Source organism: Oryzias latipes, chromosome 17 (assembly GCF_002234675.1).
Source record: "Oryzias latipes chromosome 17, ASM223467v1".
In the NCBI taxonomy this organism is placed as follows: Eukaryota; Metazoa; Chordata; class Actinopteri; order Beloniformes; family Adrianichthyidae; genus Oryzias; species Oryzias latipes.
Window position 1 is genome coordinate 24,397,006 of NC_019875.2, and position 16,041 is coordinate 24,413,046.

General features: G+C 38.0%; 2 protein-coding genes across 2 annotated transcripts; both read right to left on the reverse strand.

Moving 5' to 3' along the window:
* Positions 1–3,996: 3,996 nt before the first annotated feature.
* On the reverse strand, positions 3,997–11,481 carry plk3 (polo like kinase 3). The gene is made up of 15 exons (XM_004079242.4): positions 11,141–11,481; positions 10,200–10,307; positions 9,994–10,110; positions 9,514–9,643; positions 9,317–9,404; positions 8,747–8,842; positions 8,455–8,650; positions 8,196–8,322; positions 7,956–8,071; positions 6,996–7,116; positions 6,819–6,902; positions 6,542–6,704; positions 6,294–6,423; positions 6,035–6,145; positions 3,997–5,903 (listed from the first exon to the last, which is right to left on the reverse strand). The coding sequence occupies exons 1-15, from the start codon at positions 11,354–11,356 to the stop codon at positions 5,706–5,708; spliced, it is 2,001 nt and encodes a 666-aa protein (XP_004079290.1). The 5' UTR covers positions 11,357–11,481; the 3' UTR covers positions 3,997–5,705.
* Positions 11,482–12,024: 543 nt separating this feature from the next.
* Positions 12,025–15,989, reverse strand: cacybp (calcyclin binding protein). Its single transcript, XM_004079243.4, has 6 exons — positions 15,859–15,989; positions 14,774–14,984; positions 14,580–14,676; positions 14,401–14,500; positions 13,967–14,061; positions 12,025–12,920 (listed from the first exon to the last, which is right to left on the reverse strand). The coding sequence occupies exons 1-6, from the start codon at positions 15,874–15,876 to the stop codon at positions 12,758–12,760; spliced, it is 684 nt and encodes a 227-aa protein (XP_004079291.1). The 5' UTR covers positions 15,877–15,989; the 3' UTR covers positions 12,025–12,757.
* Between the last annotated feature and the right edge of the window lie 52 nt (positions 15,990–16,041).

Below are 16,041 nucleotides of genomic sequence, written 5' to 3' on the forward strand. Positions count from 1 at the left end.
ACATTCTCTGTCCACCACATTGCAGAATTCCTTACAATGACAGAGTGACCTCTCAATATAAGGGAAACCCCATTTTTCAGCAATGTTTACTATTAAACGAGTTGTAAATTCTGGCCCACCGGGCTGGTTTGAACAAAGTCATTGGGTGAATTCATTTTAAAAAAGTGGTTTAAACTGATTCCAACAGGAGGAAAACAAGATGACTTTGCCAAAGCAGCAGAGTGAGAAAGCAGTCACATTGCTGAGGTAAGTCTGGCAAAAGGCCAGAGCGGTGCAGCACAGTGAGTGCAGTGTAATCTGCTGAGGAAATGATCTAATGCTGAAATAGCTGTAAAGAGCTTACTGGTAGAGTATTTGTTTGTGTTCTAATTTACAAGGACCCAGAAATCCCATTAAAATGAAAAGATATAGACACGTTAGATAAGAAGGACTCCGTTCAAAAACATCGGGCAGATTTACAACTGAATGCAATTGATTTTAGAATGACTTATCTATGCTGCATGTATATCCTTTTTTTTTGTATATCAACTGGTTGGCAGCTGCTGTAGCCTGAAGCATCATCGTCCATAAATATTCTTTTTTAATAGAAACATGAAGTTTTTATCACTGTTTTCAATGTTTTATTCAACTAAACTTTGAGAGTAAACATTTAGCTTCCTTTTACATTTTTAACAAAAATTTGTTTCCTCTGGTACAATCAGCTGGCTATTTCCTCATGTTTCACATCTGTATTAGATTTAATGTGATCCTCTGATTTTTGTGGGATTAGAACCAACACATTGTTTCATTGAGTTTACTCTCGTGGGAAAAAAAATGCAATGAGGTTGAAGAATTAGGATCAAGTTATGAAAGCTTTTTAGGAAGAATTGCCACAAGCCAAGTAGATTTGTATAACCTGCTTTATTACGTGTCAGTTTTAAGAAACCCGGAACAACTTTTGAAAATCCACTCCAAACTATATGATTTGCTACTTTTGTGTCATCACAGAGTGACATCTTTATAAATACCAATCAAGTTTCTTATTTTTTCGTCACTACCCATATCTTAAGAGAACACTGAATTCTCAACCTATGAGAAACAAAACGCAGAACTCTCAGCACAGTTTGATACTGGTTTATTTTGAATTATGTCAAAGGAAAAGCTTGGAGACCTTAAATCTTTTCACTGCGATTTGTCAACCGTTGGTCACAAAGGTTTCAGAAATACTTTTGGTTTATAAGATCAATCTTTTTCAGGGAAGGAAGCATTTCACATTTCACTTTTTAGATCTTTTACCTTAAATTGTCCATATTTTATGCAAAACTCTGTCTAAAGCTGATGCTATTCTAATAATAACTTTTTCCCAAAATGAGAAGATACATTTGCTAAAAAATATATATCTATCTCTAACCTTTTAACAGATCTTTAAACAGTGTGTTGAGTTTTTGTGGAGTTGAAGCTTTCTTATCTTCCTGACTGAAAACAGTGTTCAGTTTTGCGGCGCTTCAAGGGTAGATGTATTAACCTGAGTGTATTTGCCTTGCAGTGCTTTGTAGTTAAAACGTTCACAGAGAACACTGTGTGGACAATCTGGTTTGTTTATATGTACTTTGTCCTTTCCTAAACTCAATGTTAAGCTCATCTGTAAATGTGTAATCATATTTAAACATTCATATATCAATGTTTTTACATCCTTCACATAAAAGTCATTCATAATAACTTTACACAGAAAGATTATTTTAAGCTTTTTAAATGTACTTGTTTTTAATCCCTAAACAAAATGCGGTAATTGTACAAATGGCTGGTTTGTGAACTCTTATAGTAGCAGCAGATAAGACAGCATACCTGTAAAGTAAGTACGCCTTTTTCTTCAGCTGATAAAATCACATACTTTATAAGCTTTAGCAGTGATGTCAAACCATCATTACTGCTTCCTTATTCCAAGATCTGAGGTGTTACTTCAGGCAAGTTTAGAAAACTAATGCTCCCAGACCAAATAATTATTTTCAACTATTTTATGGGGGGAAAAAACTATAGTTTATTTAAAGATTTGCCATGTGCACCAATGTCTTCTTTCATATTTGCAACCTTTATTTTTATATACTTGCATAGTAAGAGCTTCTTTTTCTAAAGAAGCATGATTTGTTTGCTTTCCTAAATCTGTGATTGGGGCCTTTTTACTGCAGAAATCAATGTTTTCATAAAGCTATTCTAAAGGACTACTTTTGCTTTACATTTCATATTTCATTTTTTTCTGTCATGAATATTGTTCAAAAACATGTTTATAGTCAGTTGTATTTTTGAAATTGATACCTTTATTATAAAGGCGGCACATTTTGAACAATACTGAGACTACAATACCCAAGGGGCATTTAGGCAATTTCTTATGATTTGTCTTGTATGTGTTTGCAGTTCTGAAGAAAGCTTTTGAAATCAAATTGACAATACATGACATTGTCCTCTACAGTCTGTATTATTATTTTTTTAAAACAAATTTTTTTTTTTTTTTTTAGCAACTAAAAAAATGCTAAGCAGTTCAGCTGTTCTGGCTGTTTCTCAGTTTCACAACAATATACCTTCCCATTCCAGTCATTAACGCCTGTGACTTCAGTGTGGATGATTGCTAAAAATAAGTTAGATAGCTTTTTATACAAGTAGAAACGTTATGAGGGACCACTGGAAAAACTTGTCACCTGAATTTCATTGCACACAAGAACATCAGAGAAGTTAAAGAATAATGCAACTGTTTAAGAGAAGAATTCAATGACAGATGATGCTCATGACCAAGGTGTGCAGATCTGTACACATGCACGTTTTGTCTGTTTGTCATTCATTCACATGTGTTTGCACAAGGCGAGAGGAAACAGCTAAAGTGGTTGTCTTAGAGCAGGAACACTTGCTGCACATCAATCTGAAAAGTCATAAAAGCGTCTCCGAACAGGAGCCTCCCACAGCAAGAAAAACAGATGTCAGTTCTCTCTAGAATGCAGTTCAAACTGAGAAATATATATTTTTTAAATGTCTCAATTCTTACAAACCGCTTTGAAAATGTTAAATATTTAGGTGTCCGCCAGTCACAGTAAAGGAATTCTGAAGCAGCTTTACAGGAGAAGGGTTGTGTTGGGAGAAAAACATGTAGTAAAAGAGGTTGAGTTGAGCTTAGTCAGACAACTGTCCAAAACCTTTCCAAAAAATGCAAATCTCTGACAAAATATTCAAGATCAACTTAGCTTGCTCAAAAACTGTGAGGCTGACAAACCCATTTGTGGGCGTCGCTGAAGCTCAGTTTTCAATCTACTAAATCATATCTAAGTACTAATTTTCACAAAAATATCTATTCATTCTGTACTCTTTTTAAATGTCTATTTAATGAAGAACTGCCCTTTATTCCATTTTCATAACCTGCTGAATTCCTTTCGAGGTAGTGGGATGGCTGGAGCCAAACAAGCTACTATAGGCCAAGGGTGTGGTACACCCTGAACAGGTCACCACACCAATTAACCTATGAAGCATGTTTTTGGACTGTGGGAGGAAGCCAAGGTGCCTGGAGGACACCCACCCATGCACATGGAGAGCATGCAAATTCCACAAAGAAAGGTTGCAGCTGGTATTTGAACCAAGGCTTTCTCGCCACGAGGTGAAAGTGCTAACCACTGCACCACTATGCAGCCAAACTGTAGTTTTAAAGAGCCTAATTTGCCTGCTGCAAAGACTAAGATACATTCATTTTGCATATACTAGTTATAAATATTCAGATTTACCATGGTGTGCTTGTGTTCATTTAGCATATTTGCAAATGTCGTATTATTAAAACTAGTATTATATCTCACACACATTGTACATTCTCAGTACCTTTCCACTACATTGCATAAGTTTCTTATTCAGACTTCTCTTTATATCTGTATCAGAACGCCAACACTGCTGCTTTTTGTTTTCTGATTGGATGCACTTGGCATTTATTCTGAACATAAACAATGACAATGTTGAATATCCACTCCAATGAAAGACCAAATTTCATTCATTTTCAATAAACTTTATTTTTGTCCCAATTTCCCCCAAAAATGTTACATACAAAAAAAAAGTGATTGAAATTGAACCGTTCCTCGTGTCAATAACAAAAGAAAATTACACAATAAATAAAAAAAGAAATGTATAAATAAAAAATAAATAAACAAAACGACATTATGTGCCAAAAAAAGAACTCCTCTAAATTGGCAGATGGCTTTCACAATGTTGGATTTTCTTTGAGAACACATGTATGTAATACTTGCATTCCAGGTCACAGTTTTTAGGATACAACTCTGGATCAAGAAAGCAATGTAAACCAATACAGGTTACAGTACAACAATGTTTTCTCTCTTCCATAGTAGATATTACTGGGGTAAATACTTATAACAGTTGTTCTAAAAGCTTATACAAGGTAGTGAGGAGTGTAGTGCTTCTGGATTTACTCTTAACACTTGGCTCAAAGTACAAAAGTAAATCCTAAATTTAAAACCCATCTCAAATCTCGTCTCCCGCTTGACATTCACAAAGGGTTGTTATTGCACTATACAGACATCCCTCAGAAAGGCACTTATCCACGCTCTCTGCCCTCGTTTTCCAACCAACAGCTACGTTTACCAACAGGTGTGCGGCCAACACACATTCACCTACTCCAAGTGAAATTTAAAACTGTCATTTAAAAAAAACCAAAACCATTTGGTTCCTAATTTAAAAACAAGTAAAATATGACAAGTGTATAAAAAAAAAATTACAAAAAAAGTTTTTCCAGATTAAATTTTAAAGAAAAAATGTGCAAAATTGTGTTGTTCCCATAGCCGGTGTAGCATGCCGTGTACCGCATCTGTGAAATTTGTTTCCAAAAGTAAGACAAGTGACGGAGCAAAAAAAGCAGCAATTATTCTTGAAACTTGGAGCATTGCTATCATGAAGTAAGGCCAGAAATAAAATCTTGTGCGTGTGAGGTCAAGATCTAAAGTGATCCTATAGCTGGCTCATGTATAAAATGTAAGGAATAAATTAATGTGTGCATGCTCCACAGAGGGCAGAAACTAACAGAGGGTAGGAAAGTTCACTCTTCAGTCAGATTTTCACCCGAAGGCATCTCTGCTTAGAGATCACAGTTGCAGTCGATGGAGTGGGAGAGCGTGCTGCTAAAATGCTTTTGGAAAAGTGAGCCTTATTGCATTTTAGCACCAAGATTCCCTGTACAGTTGCAAGCGATTTGGACAGTTTTAGTGTTTAGCCACCGTTGAGAAAGCAGGCCTGCTAAGTTTGGTAGAAATGGCTGAGACTGCAGGTTTGTTTGCTTCCGAGAAGCACTGGTTCTGAGTAGATGAGAGAAGGTAACTTAGTTGGTTGTGTCGGCATCTGCCGTTAAGAGATCCATCATAAAAAACAAAGCATAATCTCTTCCTGCGGGTATCAATACCTTCCATGTGGTCCACCTTCGAGGCATAAGCAGGGCAGGCACTGAATCTCAAGGCAGATGCTGATTTGGGCAGCTTCCAGACTGCTTGACACTCATCAAGGTCAGTCAATCAGATAAACTAGACAACAGTCCAGACAAGGTATCGCTCAGGAGTCTTTCATCTGTCAGGCATCAGTCACTCTCGCCACTACCTGAAGAAATCAACAGGGCTGACTAAGATGTTGTTGAACTGGTCATGCTGCCTCTAAGGCAAGTGTCACTCAGTGAGCCTGGGCGGCACAGAGCTGTGCTTTCAGGCATCCGTGTGGTGCTGGAGCAGCTGGACCACGTATCCGAGTCTGTGACGCAGCTCAGACGTGCAGCCCATCTCCTTCAGCATGCTGAGGAGGTATGTGTACGAGACACGCTCTCGACTGATGTACGTGAGCAGGTAGGAGTCGTCGGACGACTTGCACACAATGATCTTTGTGTGGTCTGTGTAAAAGTTGACCTAAACAAGAGGAAACAAGAACTAGTGTAAAAGAACTGAACCATAATGAATAAAAAAATACATAAAAAAAAAACTTTTTCCAATTCTAGTTTGATAAATGTGTCACAACTGTATTGGTGGTTGGCACTAACCTGCAGAGTGCCATTATTGAAGAGCATGACAAGAGCATGGTCAGTCTTTACCCACTGAAGGAGCAAAGGCGGAAGTGCAGAAGCCTGCTCCTCACAGTGAAGATCTCCACCCTGACGGCACAGAAATCCTGAGTTTAGCTCTCAGGTCATGATTTCTTAACTTTGAAAGCATCTGAACAAAATCAATTTCAACTTTTAATTACTGCATTGCCATCAAAATAGATAAAAACATATAGATGAACATCAAACCTCCACATACCTCCATAAGGTTCTGCTCCATGTAGTTTGCCATGAGTTCCACTATTTGCTTTTGGCTGCGAAGCTGTTCAGGTAGAGAGTTGGCAGCGAAAGTGAAGTGCTTATTGTTGGTCAAGCAGTAATGAACTGTCCTGTTGAGAAGAAAAACAAAACCCTTTTAAAATGGAATTTAATTTAAAAGTTATATTTGACTTTAGCAGAGTGTCAAAACTTCACTTGATGCCATAAAAAGCTTAGCGAGGTACTTACTGACGCTGGTCGCACAGACTGAGATGTGTTCCCTCGTTGAAGAGCACCCCTATGTTTTGGTTTGAGAGCTGGTAGCCAAAGCCATATTTGTTTGAGTAGTCAACCCATTTAGTCACCCACAGGAACGACTGGGGTCTTGATAAGCATGGGGGGTTTCTATTGGCTAGAAATATAAGAAAATAGTAAGCCATCTAAAAAAAAGAAAATGAGCCCATTTAATAAATATATAAATTGGAAGACAGATTAGTAATGCTCTGGCAATTTCTGTCAATCTTACCTGCAGGCATCGCGGTCAGGCAGTCCTTCAAAACCTTCATGGCCGTTTCAGCAACAGCTGCAGGAGTCAGGACATCCTCACATGCTGGGGGAGAAAAAGAAGAAAAAAAAGACAATTCTGATAAGAAAAATATAGAAACACCAAGATGGATATAATGAACGACAGAAAGAAGCTTACGTTCAGTGCCGCTGGCCATGGTGCCTTTAAAAGAGCGGGAGATGGACTTCCTGGATTCCTCCTCAGCAGGAGTCGGCTCCAGGGGCACAGAGCTGACCAGCTGACCCGTGGGAGAGGTCACCTGAATGACAACATTAGCATATTATAGCAAATAACAAAAAAAAGCCAAATGTCTGCATGCAACAGCCTTAGACTATTTAAACACATTAAAGGGAAATAGGTTAATTCATGTTTACGTTGCTCCTCAGCTCCTCTAGTCGACCAATTAAGATAGAAATGAGATCATATAAAAACAGAGGACCTTGATGGACAAAACCCAGGTACCTCAGAACAGCCTCATTGTGTAATTTTGGAAATATTTGTTCAAACAATGAGGTTGGTATTTGATTCTATTAATAGAAAGCAGTTGAGCTTGATAGGGGATGGGCAAATGCACATTCTGCTGTTCTGGCATTTAGTCACTAATCCAGGGATGAAGGACAATGCTTGTTAACAGAGCACATCATGTGTCATCTTGCTGGATTCTCAAGAATTTGAGCTGTTTTATGGAACAGAGAACTCCTTCATACAAAAAAAAAAAAAAATCTTCAGTCTACTAAATGTAACCCCCCCCCCACCCACACACACTTCTCCAAATCAAATGCCAACAGCTACAAATGCAACGCCGAACTCTCACTTTTAAAAAAGGTTCACAACATGGAAGGCCACAACCGAGACACTTGTGCATCCTGACCACCAAACTTCTAAACCACAATGAAAATATGAACTCCTCTAAAACAACCCAAACCCCTGTTGAGGTTAAATCAGTAGCCTGATGGCCTTTTTGACAAACTCATTGCAGTTTTTCTTGCCTTCGTGTTGAGGTTAAGTTACTGGGTAGACTTGATAGTCCTTTGTTTTAAGCAGAAGAAGATCTCATGTTCAAGACAAACTGATTTAAGTAACGCATGAAAAATTTACCTCGCTGGGTCCCACAGTTTTGTAGCTTATCTGCCGGTTGATAGAGCATTTAACAATGCCCGACACCAGCTTGGAGATGTCCCTGTCCTCTTTCTCTTCACATGGAATCTTCTCCACTGAAAAATGACGACAGACATTGGAATCTCACGGCAAAACGGGACGTTTTTAGATTTTTTTTTAATTTTCTTTTTTACTTTTAGTACTTTTGTTGAGTTGATATGACCACAGCTGCTGCTTTACCTTTTGATTTCTTCTTGCCAAAGAGGCTCTTGGCCATTTTAGAGAAGAATTTCTTGGCGGGGCTTGGCGGGTGGAGCTCTGGCACCATCACACAGCTGCTGGGTGGAAGCTTGTCTGGAGTAAAACCCTAACAAAGACGACAAGATATACCAATAAGGCATATGACAGGATTGCAAAAATCTAAAGAGCTAAGGAATGGTGAAATTCTGCTACAGTTATTCAACAATACAGACAACCCTGTGTGTGTGTGTGAACTTACTTTGAAGAACTCGTGGTTTAGGATCTGATCCAAAGTCAGTCTGTCACTGGGGTTTTTCTGCAGAATGCCTGAGATGAGTTTCTGTGCAGCCGGGGAGAGACTGGAGGGAAGGTTGTATCGAACTTCCTTTATACATTTGTACGTTTCTTTCAAGTCAAGAGTCTCAAAAGGAGGGCTGCCACACATCAGTGTGTACCTGCAAGGGCAAAAAGGGCAACAATCAGCTAAATCCTGAGCAAAAGTAATTAAAAAAATATATAAAAAAGGGTAAAATAAACTTAGATCAACGTACATGACACATCCAAGAGACCAGACGTCAGACTCTGTGCCGTGTCCTTGCCTGTTCAGCACCTCTGGGGCCAGGTAGTTCGGAGTTCCACAGATAGTTCTGAGAAACAAAGATGTGTTAAATTCTTCAAATAATTCAAAGCAGTTTCCCTTTTGCAAGATGCACACAACAAACATCTGAGGTATTTTTTTTTTTTTTTGTGCTACGCTCAGTCGTCAGGCATTCCACAGGAAACCAGTAGAGATACTGAAACTCTGCTCACTGCACAACATTCCACTGCCTCTTGGAAACTGGTTTGGTTTGGTTCTTACTCACAGAAAACCAGGGGCAGAGAGCTCTGCTTGTTTAGTGAGGTTGTGGTTTTAGATTAAGCAATTTAACCTTAAAAAATACAATTTTCCTATATTTAAAATCTATTTACAAGTACATTAATAAAAATGCCTACAGATTTAAGAATGCTGCCATTTTCTTTTAAAACCTTGCATTCCCCCCCCCCCCCCCCCCCTTTGCCCTACTCTAACAAAAGCTTTGTACAGATCTGTGACAAGATTGTCTAAATAATCAAACACTAACTTCTTCCTCTGTTCCACAGTCTCCAGCTTTGCAGCAAGACCAAAGTCTCCGAGCCGCAGATCCATGTTCTCATTGATGAAGAAGTTACCTAAAAGAGACAAGTGGATTTTTTTCAGTCAGCATTCCAAACATAAACGAAGCCAAAGTCACAGCAGATTCCTGGGATGCTTGTTGCCCGCATGCCTCATGACAATTACCTAGTTTGAGGTCTCGGTGCAGGATGCCTCTGTTGTGCAGGTACTTGAGACCCGATATGATCTGTCTGAGGTAATACCGCACCTCGGGCTCTGTCAGTGTGTGCCTGGCCTTCCAAATGTGTGCGAGGGACTGGAGAGACAGAGCAATGAGGGAAATGTCAGACCTGCGCCCATCATTGGGACTGCAACACAGACATTTCTCTGCAGCAACAAAGAGTTAGAGATGAGCGTCTGTGAGCGGTTGGCTGTAACACATGGCTACTTTAATCCTGTGGGTCTGTTCAGCAATTGTGTAGTGGTCTAAGCTGCATAAAATAAAAATCTACAATTTCTGAGTTAAAATACCCAAAGCAGAAGCAAAGTCTGGTTAATCTAGAAAAATTAAAACAGGAACAAAAGAATTCAAATGTGCCACTGCATGTGGTTTAACCAGACAAACTGAAAGCTGACCATTTTTTTAAGAGATCTGTGAGGTCTCACCTTACGACTGCAGAGCTCCAGGAATATGTAGATGTTTTCTTGGTCTTCAAAATAATGGGAGAACTTCACCACATGCTTGTGTGCCAGGGTTCTGTGCAGCTCGATCTCATTTGTGATCTGTCAAACATTTCACAACTGGTCAGTTTCTGGCAGGATATATAAGTTTAAGGGCCGACAGATGCAAAGCGCTGCTTTTTTTAATTCACCTTCTCCCTCTGGTGTGGTTTAGACACTCGGCTCTGTGGTATCACCTTGACGGCATACATTTTGTTACTGGACAGGTCTGTCATCTCATAGCAGCGAGCAAAACCTCCCTTTAAAGAAAAAGAAAAAGATATTTGTAAAGATTCACAGCAATTAAAAAAACTGCATTGAGGGCCTTAGAGGAATAATCAATGAGGTGGAATGCAGTTCTTAATAAAAGTCTGTAAAAATGCCTTTGAAAAGCATATTTCATCATTCAGTCCAAGATGAAATTGAGAACTGTTTTTTTTTCTTGTGATTCGGTCAAGCCTCCACCCTCCCATCCCCATATTCCCACCCTTTAAGAGGGAAGCTGCTGCATCCATTAACCATGAAAATGACGGAGACGCTTTCAGCCCTGCGGCAGCAGCAGCAGCAGGGGGCGGGAGGGGGTAAACAAATAAATATAAAGATCTGGCTCTGAGTCAAGCAACACGTAGATTCATTCATTCATTCATTCATTCATTCATGGACGCAGTGGTGCATCATCATAAGGGCCGTCTGCCAGTTTGGTGAATCGTTCGTCTGATGATGGGTGTCAAGTAAAAATTAAAAAATTAAAAACAACAAAAATCACCGACATGTCTCTTTTTTTTTTATTATATGTTGTAACGAGACGTTGCTAAGCGCGCGCACGCACAATACAATAGGCGGGCACACCTTGCGCCTAAATCACTCAGCAATGAATGACACGCAGAATGATCAAATCCACAGGGCAGACACTCAGCACACCTGGAAAAAAACCCTCTCATGATGACGATTTTCATTAAGAACCACGTTTGTTCAAACTAGCGACCGTCAAATGCAGAGCTGCTAATTTATTCAGATTCTAGATCCATCCATGAAGTCAGCAGCACATGGAGGGTGGTTTTTCTTCTGAAATGAATAGCTCAAATCGTCGTACCTTTCCCAAAAGCTTCCCTTTGCTGTAGGATCTCCCCGTCCTGGAGTCCGTCACCACCTGAGCCAGCTCCGGTTTGCTCTGTTCGGGTTTATTCCGGGCATTTTTCGCCGTGCCAGATGACTGGTGGGGTCCACGCTCCGGTGTGGGCTTAAATAAATCCGCATTCATGGTGTGGCACGAAACACGGTGCGCCGCGGTCACACAGCCGGCATCCATTAAACTCAGAGACAACTGTCGTTTGGCGCTTTTCGCGTTTTCTTTCTTTTTAAATCCCTTTCTAGTTGTCGGCGGATGCTACGAAGAACCACACTCCCTGCATCCGCAATGACGGTTTTCATCTGGCTCTCTTGAAGCGGACCGCCCTCTATATAGACAGAGCGGCGACGTCACACTTCCGGGGGCGGAGTTAGATGACGCAAAGGACTAGAAAGTACAAATGATTAGTCCTGACATGATCTCCCTCAAAGATGTATCAGAGGCCCAGGGAAACTGAATGAGACCAAGGCTCCACTGCACTGACACATTTTTCATTATTACTATAAATTACCTGTGAGTAATCTGATTTTCAAAAGATTTATGCAGAAGGCCGAGTTTTTCTGCCCACACATATACTTTATAACTAAAGTTTGATTTAATTTGACATGTTTTCCAAAGACCAACAACATTCAGCTTTAAGATTACACACACATTTTGTGTCTCTATTTTATAAAGCTGAAAAAGAATTCTAAAATGTGCCAATAAAACTAGGATTTTCATTTACAAAACAAAATACAAAAATTTACAAAATAAAAAATACTAATTAACTTATCAATTAATAAATTTAAACACTAAAACATAAAGACTCAGCAGTCAACACTAAGTTATTTTGAAATACATCATTATTAGTTTTAAAGTATTTTATTGGTTGTTTTCGTTTTTGGGAGAAAAGTAAAATGACACTGATGTTTTAGCATAAAATAATTTCAAAAGAATAAATATATATTAGTATAATTGACCACTGATTATTACATAAAGATTTTGGGATGTAGAAGTAACAAAAACAGACAAAGTTCATCTTAGCTGGTATATTTGTTAATAGTTTTGGAACAAATCAATATTGGAAAAACAACTTCAGTTGGAGGAATGCATTTCAGCAGTATAGGAGATCAATTTTCCATTGAAAATGAAACTATTGCTACCATACATACAGACTATGGTGGAAATCCTGCAGGTCACATTACCAATTTGTGGAAGCATGATGTGTAAACATACAACAATTATCAGACTCATGCAATAATTTGGATTATGGCAATAAAAGCTTATCAGTGTCTTTGAAACCCATTTGATCCATTTATAGAATTACCATAAAATAAAAAGTACATTTACATATGTGAAAAACCCTTTAGGAACAAGATGGAACGTCTTTGATATCTGATCTAACATTACATTTCCATTACTTCAGATCTTAAACCAAAAGATGATAGGTTTGATTTTAGCGCCATCTGGTGGACAGAACTCCTTTCTGCCCATAATAACTTCAGGTGCCAGACAAAAATGTTTCCATGTTTGCATCACATTAGGTATATGATCCTTTAACTCTAACTTTTAAACTCAAGATCGAAACAAAAACTGCAAAATTTAAATGTCCATCGTTTCCTCTCCTCGAAACTTCTTCTCCTGGGACTCTGACCAAGCTTTGTTGATGGTTCTCTTCATCTCGTCATCTCCTTCTTCGTAAATCTTTTTCAGCATTTTCATTAAGCCATCACCTGGGTCTGCATTATCCTCAGCACTGGGTTTACTGTTGAGAGGGAAAAAAACAACAACATTCATGTGGGAATATTTTCACGGCTGCAAGGAAAGGGTCATGTACTATCAACCCCGAGAAGATCCTTGAATTAATACATGTGTGATAAGTATTTCAATAAAAAACTTGAAGTTTCCCCACTTTTACAGCTTTAATGTGTGTTATGGCACTTAATTTTATTTTCCTTATTTTATTGGTCATTGAATCAGGTTAGCGTATCTTTACAGACTGGTAACAGTCTGTGGGTCACTTGGCACCAGGCCCCATAATGTTACTTTACTTATAAAAACACATTTTCTGGGCAGTTGTGTTATTTTGTTTTGCTATATTTATCTGCCACACCTTAAAGGTCCAATGAGGCTACAAATAGCCTCTTTTTTTCTTGAACTTCCACTTTAATAGTTCGGGAAAAGGTCTTAAATTTACTGGGTCCTACACCAAAATGAAAAGTTCTAAGTCTGCTAAAAATGTCTGTAGATTTTATATAGAGAATGGCAATAAAACAAAACAAAACAATGCTGCTTGTTTGTGGTAGTTGTTTCTGATTTGTGATAACTTGTAAAAACAGGACATTTAGGACATTTTTCAAAAGGAAAACTAAATAATAAAGGTCTCTGATAAGAAACTAATACTCCTATGTAGTAAAAATAAATATAAAATGGTTCAAGATTTAATTTAAAAACAAAATATGATAAAATTTTTTTGTCCTGAAGCATAACCAGAGCCTGAATTGAGTTGACCCAGTGCTTTAGTCTTCTCACAAAGGATTGTAATTTAGCTTTTATCCAATTTTCATTCATCAGAAGCACCTTTTCACATGTCAGCAACTTTGTTCTATTCAATCTATGTCTCCTGTAAAAATCTACAGACCTTTTTTATAATGACTTTTTTCTTTAGACTTTATGTAGAAACCTTGACTTGATAAATACATTTCCTCTATATTGCCCAACATTAAACTGGCCAAACATTGTTGTGTTTCCAGCTAAACATTAATGAAAAACACATTTAGTTATTAAAAAAGAGGTTTATTCTGAACTTACTCTTTTTCTTTGGACTGCTTTTCCACTGCTGTTAGACAGTCCCACTTCTTTGTGGCCTGTTTCTTACACATGATCAAGACCATGTCTGTTTTGATCTGTTGCAAAAAAAAGTAGTAAGAAATTAGTGACATAGAAAAAATACAATTGTAAAAACAAAGGGGACATATATGCCGAATAAATGGATATGTAATCCAAAAAATTCAGTGAGCAAATTTTTAGGTTCCAAAATCCTTTGTTGGTTTTTTGTTTGCTGATTCGGAAGAGTATGAAAACTGGGAAGGTTTTTTGATAAAAAAAGAAAGAAAAAAAAAGGGGGCTGACATTTTGGTACCAAATTTTGCAAAGAATACTTTTTTCAAAAACAAAAACATGGTGCTACTGGTTCAAACAAACACTGGAGGAACATTTAAAGGACAAGAGAAAAAGTGACTCACCTTTTTGTAGCTGTCCTTTTCATCAATTGGATGTAACAAGTTGAGCACTGACATCTGGTGATTTTTCCCATTTAGATTCTTTACCAAAACAGAGAAAGACCTGAACCAAGACAAAATTAGGCTTAGCATAAAAAAATGTATGAATGCTCCTTACAAAACTGTAAGATAAGTGGATTTACCTTTCAGTGAAGTTGACTTCAACATTTTCTGCTGGGATTTTGTCAACACCTTTCAAATCCAGGTAAATTTTAACAAATTTGTCTGACTGGTCCCATGCTACAGATACAAAAGATAAAACCACAAACAATTCTTCAAATCTTTCTTTTTTTTTTTTAGTTCCAAACACTTGTAATCTCTCAAACATGCTCCATACCATAGTTGGTGATTTTAGTTGTGTATGGTGCTTTAGAGCCTGCTGTTGGATCGGCTTCTCTCTTAGCCTGCTGCTCCTGCTGATGTCGTTTCGTTGCAAGCTCTTTTTCCACTTTCCTCTGCTCCTGTTTCAGCAGCTCCTGCACCCTTTTCCTCTCAGACTTCTCCAGGAGGGAACTAAGCTCCTGCAAGTCTGCTTCCAGCTGACTGATCTGTTAGAAAAATGAGGAACAACCACTGCACAAGCTGATCTTGATGAAGCAAACTATTTGTATCAAGTCTGTTTTATTTATTTATTTAACTTATATATAGCTTCTTCTAAAACAGTACAATTTAAAAGTTTCATTTTCCTGACTGGAAATTCTACATCTAACCTTTACTTAAGTCAGTTAAGAACCAATTCAAATGTGTGAACTGCTAATGATGAGATCTGCAAGTCCCTTATGGAAATGTTTTAACGTACACTGTTCGATTAAACACATTTATGCAAAGACATGATTAAGAAATTCACCTAAAAACATAAAAAAGCATTAATTAAAAGCAAAACTCACATGATTTTAATCAAAATATAAAAACCAAAGCAAAGCATGGCTCTATTATGACTTAAGTTTAATTATCACGACATATAATAAAATAAACCTCAACATTTACGAGTAAGGATATTCAATAGCATCCAATAGGAATTGAGATATTGTCGCTTTCAATCGTTTTTCTATCATTTAAAATGCTATAAAGCAACTCCGAAGGAAGTGTAGCGCAGAACCCGCGAGCGTGATGTTGCTAGAAGGTTCTAGTAAACTTCATGAGCACAACTGAACGTCAATCATCACAGGGACTTTTCTCGCCCTCAACGTTTGTCACTGTGACAAACTAAACAAGCTTTTCAAACAATCGTCTAAAAAAATATACAGACAGAAAGAAACAAAGCAAAGCATACAAAAAAATCCGTTAAGGGCAAGCGGCTAACCGACAGCTAACACAACACATCGCCCAACTATTGAGACCGACGTAAATTTAACAAACTCATCCAAATAGACAATGATTTTTTCTTCTAAAATAATACTTTGGCCAAGACATGTTTCTTACCTGTTCCGTTAGATCCATTCTGGTTCTTCAAATTCCACTCAGTTTTGTCAAGCAGCACAGCTCTTCGCAGTGAGGAGTTCTAACAATTTGGTTTGGCCCTCTTTAGAATTATTTCCTGCTGTTAAAAGTTCCTTTAATCTCATTACTGCCACCCAGTGGTTGGAATAAGTAAGATCAGAACAA

Bases quoted from the DNA above. Each gene is read 5' to 3' on its own strand.
- cacybp (XM_004079243.4), bottom strand. The intron at 14,677-14,773 runs GTATGGAGCATG...TTGTATCTGTAG, and splicing joins AACTAAAATCACCAACTATG to CATGGGACCAGTCAGACAAA. The intron at 14,062-14,400 runs GTGAGTCACTTT...TTTTTGCAACAG, and splicing joins AAAAGGACAGCTACAAAAAG to ATCAAAACAGACATGGTCTT.
- plk3 (XM_004079242.4), bottom strand. From the start codon at position 11,356: ATGGATGCCGGCTGTGTGACCGCGGCGCACCGTGTTTCGTGCCACACC. The intron at 8,323-8,454 runs GTAAGTTCACAC...CGTCTTTGTTAG, and splicing joins TAAACCACGAGTTCTTCAAA to GGTTTTACTCCAGACAAGCT. The intron at 6,903-6,995 runs GTAAGCTTCTTT...TTTCTCCCCCAG, and splicing joins CATGGCCAGCGGCACTGAAC to CATGTGAGGATGTCCTGACT.